Source organism: Electrophorus electricus, chromosome 6, assembly GCF_013358815.1.
Source record: "Electrophorus electricus isolate fEleEle1 chromosome 6, fEleEle1.pri, whole genome shotgun sequence".
Classification (NCBI taxonomy): domain Eukaryota; kingdom Metazoa; phylum Chordata; class Actinopteri; order Gymnotiformes; family Gymnotidae; genus Electrophorus; species Electrophorus electricus.
The window spans coordinates 13553770-13565512 of NC_049540.1; the positions used below are offsets into that span (position 1 = coordinate 13553770).

The following is an 11743-nucleotide window of genomic DNA, read 5'->3' on the forward strand; positions in this document are numbered from 1 at the left end:
ATAAATAAATAAATAAATAAGTAAATAGATAAAGCAAATAATTTGAGTCCAGTGAATACACATATATGGTAATTGTACGCTCATGACATTGTGAGGGGGGAATAGTGTATAGCAAGCAATAATCTCTCATATCGGTGTTCATAGTCACTGTATCTCTCCAGTGAATTGTGAAAGAAGTACAGGAATTTTTTACTTGTGTAAAAATTGAAATAACTTGGTGTAATGTTGAGTGGAAGGCATGCATAAAGTACTTTTGCTAAAATATAGCTGAGTTTTACCAAAATTAGGTGAACGAAAATGTCTTGGATGCCTTTCTTTGGAATTTGTTTTGCTTCTTTCATACAAGGTATTACCCCATCTTGTACCACAGAAGAAAGCCAGGTAGAGCCACTTGGTACCACAATGAGTTCCTCAGGCTGGAGAGCAGTTGCCCATTTTAGAAGACACTTTACTTTCAGAACTCACTTTTTCTCAGAGAGGGAGGGAAACTGATGTCTCTGTCCTGGTTAAATAACAAACTTAAGATATTCAAAAATAACGGCACAAGACTTTCTTTGTGTAGGCAAGAGTTCTGACCAACAATTCCAGTGAACTCTAATGAAATCTAAATAAAAAATAAAAATGCAATAATTTCAAAATATCAAGTAGAATTTGGCTACCTGATTCTCTAGGAAGAATGCAGTTTATTTCTTATTAGTAGCAATATCAGAACTCCATCACCTGTCCCTCAGATATTGAAGGGTATACTTAGTAAGTAAGTAAGAAAAACTTCAGTAAAATAGCCTACGATGTCATTGGCCACTGTGAACTCCTTGTTGAGAGGTGGGAGTCCCAGGTATCAGTCAGAATCAAGATTGTTATTAGCTTTAAAATATATACTGAAAATTGTCATTTTGAATGGTACTACCTATAACTCAAAAGTCCATTCTGTTGACAGCTGCAAAAGAAACCAAAGCTTTTATTTTCATGTAATACTAAAATGTGAGCTTACAAATGGACAAATGAAAAATATATGTTTTTAGTAAAGACAAATACGAGAACAGTTTTTAGGAGGTCTGTGCTAATGTATGTGCCCCTTTTCCTCTGTTGAAAAGTGACTGACTATCTGACAACATCATGAGGTGGTTTTCTTTGTAACTTAAGTGTGTAAACTGGGCTTGCAATCTCATGGAAAGCTGAGTCAGGCTGTCTAATCGGCCACCTCCAACCAACCATCTAAGCATATTTGTGCAAACAATCTTGCCTGATATTTGACGCAAAGTACTGACACATTTTAATAACTTCACAACCGTCAACCATCTACATTTGTGTCATCATGAAGTCATTTTTTTTTTCCTTATTTGTAAAAATCACAAATTTTCACCTTCTTGACTGTAGCCAATAAAATTTGCAGTAGTGAACAACAACAAAAAAAAAACATCACAGATGCAAATCTTATACATTATTAATATAATGCACAATATATTGATGTATATACAATAATTATTGTCAATAAACAGCAAATGTATGTGACTCATCTGCTTCACAAAGGGTTGGAAAACTGAATTATTGCAGTTTGAATCTTGATTGTATCTTCTGGGAATTATGTTTATTTCCTCCAGACTAATGCTAAATAATTGCGTAGGAGCTTGTCAAGTTTTTTCTTCTGAACTGCATATGCTCACTTGAGATTATGTCTGTAAAATGTGCAACCATGTCTGACTGTGCTGAGTCCCTAATATGTAAGCTTGTAAACATAGCTGCTTTGGGCCATTCAGAGACAAAGTCAGACAAGCGTGACACAGAGATGTGAATTCGTTTCAGTTTTTATTATTCTTAAATAGCTTTTGTTTAGTTTCCGCCAAACTGGAAAATCCCCCTGACCCTGCTTGCGTGTGTTATTAGTAAAATATTTGTTTGTGATAAACTCCATATGATCCTTATTTTGACAGTACAACTTTTGCCAAAGATAGATCCGACAGCTAGGGTATCCTGTTGACTTCATGACCAATATAATATAACTATCATTATCACGTTATGCCTTTAGTCACTGGTCAATCTGGATATGAGGTAAGCTTTGTGTCAAAGCCTACTGACATGTTAGTGGAGAAGGGCTGTAACTAATATCCTCTGGCTAAAAATAGTCTGTTATTTGTCATGCTCAATTGCTTGCATGATGCATTTCTTTGTGACATCTTTATTCATTACAATATAAATCAAATTGCCTTGTTTTTAAAAATCATCGTCATTTTTCTACACACACACGTACGTACGTACAGAGAGACATTGTCTGTCTTCAGCCTGTGCTATGAGCTCAAATCTTCCCAGACAGCCAAAGGCAGAAGTGGATCATATTGCATCACACATTACATGTTCCTGACTTGTCATGACTTCTTATCCAATATTACAGTGTGGAATGTCATTACAATAAGCACAAGCAGTTACATTTGAACATTTTAGCTCTTCTGCTTGTGTAGTATTGGATCAGTACAGGACAGCCCCTTTATACACACATACCACTGAGACATCCATACTCATACACTCCACTACCACTAATGGACTATTTAAATAAAATCTTGCCTATAAAAACGTTTTTTTTTTTTTTTTGGTCCCTTTAACATTTCTGCACAGCATTTAATGCGTGGTCATTGAATGTGACTGCATAACTACTGACAATTGGCAGCCAAGTTTGAATGCTGAAAAACATAATGTTTTTATTTTTGTTGGAGGCCTATTTAATAAAGGACTCAAAGACTCAAGTCTCTGAAACATCAGATTTTTTGTGGCTGCCGTGGCATTCTGAGCAGTAGAGAATTCAAAAAGCTGACTTATTCTTTAATGCCTAGACCCTGATCCCAAATATAAACAATGATTCAGAGAGTGTCGATCATGCTATCTGAATTGCACCAGAACAACGGTCAGGATGTGTCACTGTATGTTTCCTAATGCTAAATACAGTAATGATTAAGGGTCATACTATAAAGTTTAATCTGTATCGTTGTTTACAAATGTGTATTTTGCAAAGTGATGATGGTATATCCATCCAAGACCAATCTTGATGGTTTGTGAGCAAGATATTTAGTTTTAAAGGGATTTACATAACCTATATAAAATGTATTAGTGATGTTAGGATCCAAGGTCGTACCCATGATCAGAACATGGGAGTGGTGGGGGGATAAATCTTCCCAGGGGACAGGGAATTCATTAACCAAGGTTTAGGAAATTGATTTTTTAAATTTAAGTACACTTGGGTGGGCATCAGGGACATCTGCTCTGCTCTGCTCTGCTCTCATTTTAACCTCTTGACTTCTCCTCTCCTCTCCTCTCCTCTCTCCTCCTCTCCTCTCCTCTCCTTTCTCCTCCTCTCCTCTGGTCCCTCTCTCCTCTCCTCTCTCCTCCTCTCTTCTGGTTCCTCTCTCCTCTCCTCTCTCCTCCTCTCCTCTCCTCTCCTCTCCTCTCCTCTCCTCTGGTCCCTCTCTCCTCTCCTCTCCTCTCCTCTGGTCCCTCTCTTCTCTCCTCTCCTCTCCTCTCCTCTCTCCTCCTCTCCTCTGGTCCCTCTCTCCTCTCCTCTCCTCTCCTCTCCTCCTCTCCTCTGGTCCCTCTCTCCTCTCCTCCTCTCCTCTGGTCCCTCTCTCCTCCTCTCCTCTGGTCCTATATTCAATCCCCTATCCAATCAGATCTTGTCTTTCCTCTCTCCTGCTCATATTTCTTCTCTCCTTTCTGTTACCCAGCTCTCCAGTGCTCTTCTCTGTTCTCCATTCATCACTTCTCTGTTATCCATGTCTTTCATTTTCTCTTCTCTTCTCTTCTCTCATTTCTTTTTAATTATGTATTTGTTTTTTTAATTACCACATCCCCTTCTGGGGGGAGTACTTTATTTGTCTTAATGTTTTTTTATTATTTCAAATGATTTTTTATTATTCATTAATTTTCATCTATTTATAATAATAATAATAATAATAATAATAATAATAATAATTTGTTATTACCTTCTCCAGCTACACAGGACACTATACAAATATATAATAAATTAAAGCTGCTACTCTCTACATGTTCACATGCATTACTACAATGATTTATTTAGCAGACGCTCCTATCCAGAGTGACGTACAGAAGTGCTTTTCATTTACACATAGAATATATATCCTATGTGCAATGAACAATAAACAATACCCTCCAATAAGAGTTTTAGTCAGTCAACATAGGAGCAGGGTCACTGGTCATTTACATATTCCACAAATAAATGGGTCTGCATTAGAAGACTGCAAAGGGATCTGCAGTCCACACAGCAAGCGAAGTTTGTTCCTCTTACAGGAAGACCAGCAAGTAGAGAGTTGCAGTAGTCTAGTTTTGAGATCACAAGAGATTGCAAAAGCACCTGAGTAGCTTCCTGCAAGAGAAAGGGTCCAATCCTTTGTACGTTACAAAGGAGGAATCTGCAAGACCGTGTTAGATTAGAAACATGAGTTGAGAACGACAACTGGTTGTCCAAAGTTACGCCCAGGCTATGGGCAGCTTCGGATGGTGATACCAGGGAGGAAACAGTGAGGTAATGGTAAGGGTTGGGAGTACCTGGGATGACCAGAAGCTCAGTTTTACTGGGGTTGAGCTTCAAGTGGTGGGCTGTCATCCATGATGCGATGTCAGTCAAGCATGCCAAGATCCGTCTGTAGACCTGCGTGATGGAGGGTGGGAATGAAAGAAATGATTGGGTGCCATCAACATAGCAGTGGTAGGAAAAGCCATGAGAGGATATTACATCACCAAGAGAACGAGTATACAAAGAGAAGAGAAGGGGGTCTAATACTGAGCCGTGTGGAACACCAGTGGAGGGTCTACATTGATTGGATGTGGATCCTCTCCATGTTACCTGATATGACCGTCCCTCCAGATAGGACTGAAACCATTTCCATGCAGAGCCAGTCACACCAAGGCTGGAGAGAACAGAAAAGAGAATTTTGTAGTTTACTGTGTCAAAGGCTGCTGAAAGGTCCAGAAGAATCAAGACAGATGACAGATTGACCGCTTGAGCAGCATGAAGTTTCTCTGTCACTGCTATGAGGGCTGTTTCTGTAGAATGTTCCAGTTTGTAGCCAGACTGATAGGGATCATGCAACTGGATCTGTGTGAAGAAAAGAGATAATTGATTGTAAACTGCTCGTTCAAGGGCTTTTGATAGGAAAGAGAGAAGTGATACCGGTCTGTAGTTGGTTATGTTGGAGCCGTTGAGTGTGGCCTTCTTGAGGACTGGTACCACCCTGGCGGTTTTGAATGCAGTTGGATAAGGAGTTGCAGTTGGTGCAGTTGTTGATGATGACAAAAATGAAAGGAAGCAAATCTCTTGAGATCATGTGGAACAGAGTGGATGGAATGGGATCCAGCAGACATGTAGTCAGATTGCTGGAAGCCAGAAGTTGAAGAATTTTGTCTGAGGAGAGAATCGGATGTAGGAGAATAAACACTGGTTGGAGGAGTGGGAACAGAGGAAAAGGGCTGATGGATTACTGCAACCTTCTCCTCAAAGAAAGGGATGAAATCCTCAAGAGTAAGAGATGAGGACGGAGGGGGAGGGGCAGAGTTAAGTAAAGAAGAAAAAAAAAAACCTGAAGAGCTTGTGTAGATCAGATGCTGATGATTCAAATTTTCCTCTATAGTAGGATTAACTGTACAATACATTTTATTATTAAGCAAAGTGAACTAAATACTGGTGCAATTACATTTGTTACCTGTCTCTGCTAGACTAGACACTGTACCATGAAATATAATCTTCAAAATCTTTTTTGAAGGAATTTTTTATATTGTTGTGTGACTATATCCCATCTAAGCTTTTTATATATTTTTGTCACAAGAAATCCATTATTTTGTCGTTAAAATACGAAGTTTAGTCATGTACCCAGGTTTTCACTCAGTCCTGTTACCCTAACACAATCCCCCTTAAAAGTTTGTATTCCAAAAGTCACATGTTAATCAGGATCTATTCAAGGCCATGGGAAGATCAAAAATGAGATCTCTCATATTTTTCTGCTGTATATTTGATGATATTTTAACTATGATTGAAGATTCATTTCAGCATACCTTCCTGTTACCAAAATTATTTCTTAAATGTTATTTATTTATTGTACAAATATACATTTTTAGTAAATTGTTAGAATGTGCTCTTACCTCATTATTTGCATGGATGCCATGTGGCTTTATTTTTATTTGCTAATTATGTGCTAAAAACTTATTCAGTCCTGTTACTTTTAGTCCAGTTGCTCGTGTAAAGAGTAACAGGACTGAGTAATAGCAACAGGAATGAATCATGTTCTGTCTTATTTATTAGTGAGAATAATAGTATAACACTATTCACCTGATTTTTACATTTTACCAGTTTAAATGACTGAAGTTGTTGAAGTTTAAGAACCGTTTTACAGTGTGAATACAGGGAGCCGATCCAATGCTGCCGAGAAGCAGTTGCACTATAGCACTAAAAATGCCTGAGATTGACCAATACACATTTTGAATAGTTAAATATGTTATTCGATACAGTATTGAAAAAAGATAAAAATTGAAGTTTAAATTCTGAAGAGTTCATCATATAAATGGCACCCGTTTGGTGGAATGGCCCACCTTTTCCTGCAAATCGGAGACGTCAGCTAGTCAGCAGTGGTGGGTGTTACAAATATAAATGTCTCATCTACAACAAATGGGAACACTGATCGATCCTAACATTGCGCAAAGTTAGTGAATAGAATAGTTTTATTTTTTACCTTGGTATATTGGGCGGCATATTTTGAGCATATCTGAATATTGGGGGGGGATTTTATTCATATTACAATGAAGGTGAACATTTGCTTGAAAATCTTTTCCACTTTCTCATGCAAGGTAAAAGATCACATTTTGGTTTTCACAAAGAAATAGGAAGTAAACATAAAGGTGGCCAAAACAGTTTAGGTCAGGAAATTTCCACGGCTTCTGGAGAATACAGCTCAGACAGATCTCCACAGTAGCTTCGCTACTGCCACTTTCTGAGTCGGCTGTGTGAGAAAGTGTGGGCAGGGGCGCAGGGTACCAGTGCCAATTCCGTGGACCGGGCCTCTGGTTGATGAGCGCTCCAAAAGGGACCCAAAATTATTTTATATTTTGGCATTAACCAGCAACATTTCCATGCCATTTTAAGATAATCATTTAAGATCTTTATCAACATAGGTCAAAACTTGTTAAAAATTACAAATGCTCCCTAATATGGATGGTTAACTATTCTCAAATTCTACAAATACACAAATGTATTCCATGGCATGATGCAGGACATGAATAATGGGCATGAATGCTGTTGGGCTTTTTGGGCATTGCTTTTTATTGTTCATTCACTTAAACAATTATGTGGTTTCACAATTGGGATGTTCACAAATTCACAATTACTTTTCACCACAGAACAACAAATCAGCATAGAAATGTGAACTTGAACTGAAATTTGAGTGTAAGAGGAGCACTGTATTAATGCAGGGAGTTTCAAAGCTTTTCAGGTGTACTGTAAATTACCACAAAAGGAAATGCACCTACATAATGAGATGGGTGAACCTGTCTGCCCTGTATGATCTTGTTCCATTGTGATTTATGAGAAGGGTTTAGTCATTATCATGGTATCACATACTGGTCCTTTGTCTTCCCTTTCCTGGAGCGTCACAGTTATTGTGATGTTACTTATTTTTCTAGTCTGCACTGTAATCACCTGTACATTGGAGAAACCGAGAAAAGCCTTGCTGATCATTGAACTCCTAATGACCCTCAGAACTAAGGATTTGTTGTTTCCAGTGGCAAGACATTTTAATGCTATTGGACATTGTATTAATGACACATCTGTTTGCATTATGAGTGGTTTCTATGGCAGCAACAAACCTAGGAAACTTAAGGAAAAAGAATTCCTAAATACTCTTGGAACTGTAGATTCCCATGGAATGAATCAATGGGGAACCATGTGTTTTGGTGTGTTTGTATAGCAGTGGATCAGGATCAGGATATTAAAGTTTATGTCCTCATACCGTGTCTCTTTTTTTTTTTCATTTGTGTTTTTTCTTTTTTGGTAAATAGTCCACCCCAAACTTGTCTTAAGCACTGTCTTAAGTAGGTTTGAACACCACAACACATACTCCCGACACAAGAGATCTAAAAGCTCTCTATAGCAGCCGTCCCGGCCAATGGTCATTTCAACGAAACCCAGACCAGAAGAATCCAATCAGATACAATTTGAAAACTCTTTGCGGAGCTGATATGTTTATTTTGTTAGCCTGAAGTTACATTTGTTTCTAGCAATTGCAACAACTGCTGCTAAAATCAACATAAAAACATTATTCTTGGAAAGATCTTACGAATCTTCTCATACAACCCTCTGAAAAATTCTTTCACACAGTTGGTGTAGGACAATGATAAACAAATGAAAGTAGAAAAAGAAAGGAATTCTGATAATTATTTCAAAAAGCAGTTTAATTATTCCAACACATTTAATTGTAATGGAATGTCAGCATAAAAGTAAGTTTTAACATAAAACATCTTTATAAACCTGCTGGCAACATTGTGAAACCCGTTTAATCTACCACAGTTAAAGGCTCAGAACCCCCCTTCTTTTCTACTTCTTTTTTTAAACTATATTCAACATGTGAATTCCTTATGGATACTTAGTATGCATGCAATTGTGTTATTTAATAACAGTTTGTACAGTGTAGTTCAGAAGAACATCTACCAGAACAAACGAGCAAGAAATAAATGTAAAGTGTCATTCAAATAAATCATAAGGCTAATATTAAATATTACTACTCTGTTTTCACTCTTGGTGATTTGCAGATTATTGCAAAGCTAGCATAATTTGTTAATAAATATTTTATAACAGTTCATTCAATAAATATAAACACTGAAATGCCAGCATAACTGCTTAACCCAACCCGTTAACTAATACCCATTAATACCAATGTGCAGCAAAACTTAAACTAGCTACCATACTACAGACGAGTGACACCAAAGTAGGTTTGTATGCTGATAAGATTATAATTCTCTGAGTCTGTTTTAACTTTAATCTCAGTCTTTGCTTCTAGATCTACCACTCTGTGCAGATCAACAGACTGGTACCAATTGTTTTCACAATGCATTGTCTCTTTGCTTTCTATTACATTCCTCCATTGGGGGTAGTTAGAATGGTACAGCATAATGCTAATACTCAAAAGTAAAAGCTGTTTCCCCTTACAGTGACCATCAGGTATACGATAATACACTCTCAGATTGACAAAGTACTGGCTGTTTTGGGGGATAATAAGTGATGTGTTGTTGTCAGTCAAATAGTTTTTGTTGGAAGAGTCGGGTTTCCACTGGATAATATAAGAATCATTCTGCTTGACAAGTATAGCACCATGCTGTCTGCCTGAGACTTAAACAGAGAAAGACAGAATCAGATATATTGGTCAAACTAAATTTCATTCATTCTCTCTCTCTCTCTCTCTCTCTCTCTCTCTCTCTCTCTCTCTCTCTCTCTCACACACACACACACACACACACACACACACACACACACACACACACACCACACACACTCTTCATTAAGAAGCAAATCTTATAAAGCATTTAAGGTCATATGCAACATGAAATAAAGAAAATGATTTCCTCGTGTTGGATATGGCTAATGAACTGAATGATGTAATGAGCTGCTTACTCTGCAGATGTACGGAGTCTCCAGGCGGTCGACTGGCAAGCGGCTGTACGCCTGTTAACCAAAATAAACAAAATGTACATACAGTGTGTATAAAATATTCCTTACATAAAAACAGCTTTACTGTATTTATTGTAAATATCCACCGTCACATCGTAATTTTAACGTAAAACTCACCGATGTCTGCCACTTGCTCCTGAATGTGTGCATCCTAGAATAAATAAAAGATAAAAAAGTAATATGAATTTCTATTTAACTGACAAGGAGACAGCTCAAACACAGCATCGGTCCAAAGCAAAAGTAAACTAGTGTCTTCAAATGTAGTTCCTTTCAGTCCACGACTATTACTTTCTGACATCACGAGGGTGGAAATCAACATATGCCCTTGGCAACAAGTTTGTTACCTTGCTTGCGTGAATCGAGAACCCTAGCCAAATGAGAGCAGCAAGGAAAGTTAGCAGCACGACTCCCGTTGCCCATCGGGAGCGGGACTCCTGTCGCTTCATCTCCCGGCAGTGCTGCATCAATAGCAGGAGCATTTCGTCCTGTTCTTTTGCCATCTCGCAATCGCCGCTATTGGTGTTTGCCATCTGACAAGGTGTTGGTAATCTCCGTGTGTCTTTGTATGTTTTTTAACCACGATCTGCACAGGACTACTAAATCTTTATATGCCTTGATATAGCAACATGGACCGCCCCAACATCAGTCCTGCCCTGCCCTTCCGCCAAGGCAATCCATCGAAAGGAAAAATCATGACGCCCAAATAGGAAGCATATAAAATGAAACGTATTACGATAACCACGACCTTTCACGTTCCACAATTTTTGGAATTGTTAGAAATGTTCTCTCGATTGCAACATGTGAATATGAAGGAAAGTCTTATAATCAGTAGACTGCCGTTAATATTTCAAATTATTATGACCACAGAATTGTACACGTTATTATAATCTAGATCTTGAGTGTTCCTTCATATTGTACATATTATACATATAAACTCTAAAGCACGTGTTTATTTGATTATTTAAAGATCCAATTGTCTGCCTAAAGAAACAAGTTTTGAGAATTATTTTATTTATTTACGTCAAATGATAATTAAAGAATAATAACATTTATTTAAGAATATTTCTGTTAAACTGTCTTTATGTCCTAATAGTAACGTCTAAAACAGTTGCAGTGTGAAACAAAGCCGGTGAATGCTTAGCAATAATGCGGTGAATCATTAGTAATACTAAATATAAATACTAGCTAAATACTTCAACGCCATCCAGCAGATATGTATGAGGAACGTTCTATGCAAACAAAGGGATTGTGGAATTTTATAACCCAAATACAAAGGTAAAAGCAAAGGAAAGTTAGTAGTCATATTAGTAGTCCAGTGTCCAGTGTGCTGTAGTATTAACTGTCTACTGAGAACTAATTCTCTGCCTGTCACTTATTGCGTCTGTCTCTCACGTAGCGCAGGCTAAAGCTGATTATATCTCGGAAAGAGGGGCTTCCCAGAAAGATTTGAAGGGACCGGTGGACTCTTTTGATGTTTGGCGTAAAATAGCATTAAATTTGATATCGACTAAAGCATCTTTAATGATTATATCTAATCTGTCTTTCGTAGTTGTGCATACTTAAATAAAACGATGTTAATCTGAAAAACTTTTATCTTCCTTTCTCATCAGCCTCTCAGGCAGGGGCCTTTTATGGGATGGCCGACTGGCCTGTAGATCCGGTGAGGAACTGAGCGTAGTCCTAAGGACACTGGACAGAGAGAGGTAGTATACGCTTCTCATCAAAGTGATTGACAGCTGTCATAAACGTCAAAGGTCACCCCTCCTCACCCCCATCCTCCCTTATATATTATATTATATTATATTATATTATATTATATTATATTATATTATATTATATTAAAACAGGATGAATATAACGGAGGGTCCTCAAAATTGTTTTACTAACTTTTTCAAATTCTTTATTTGAGAAATAATAAGATGATTTTAAAAAATTAACATTTTATATGAGTTTTATATGCATACAAACCACCAAATTGTTAGCTAGTGACGTTCCACTTAAATGAACACGCATACAAGTTAGCTGACT

At 37.6% G+C, this 11743-nt stretch overlaps 1 protein-coding gene across 1 annotated transcript; it reads right to left on the bottom strand.

Moving 5' to 3' along the window:
* Positions 1-8423: 8423 nt before the first annotated feature.
* On the bottom strand, positions 8424-10374 carry LOC113577577. The gene is made up of 4 exons (XM_027010303.2): positions 10060-10374; positions 9833-9866; positions 9659-9709; positions 8424-9376 (listed from the first exon to the last, which is right to left on the bottom strand). Exons 1-4 carry the CDS (start codon positions 10243-10245, stop codon positions 8955-8957), a joined length of 693 nt encoding a protein of 230 aa, XP_026866104.2. The 5' UTR covers positions 10246-10374; the 3' UTR covers positions 8424-8954.
* Positions 10375-11743: the final 1369 nt, after the last annotated feature.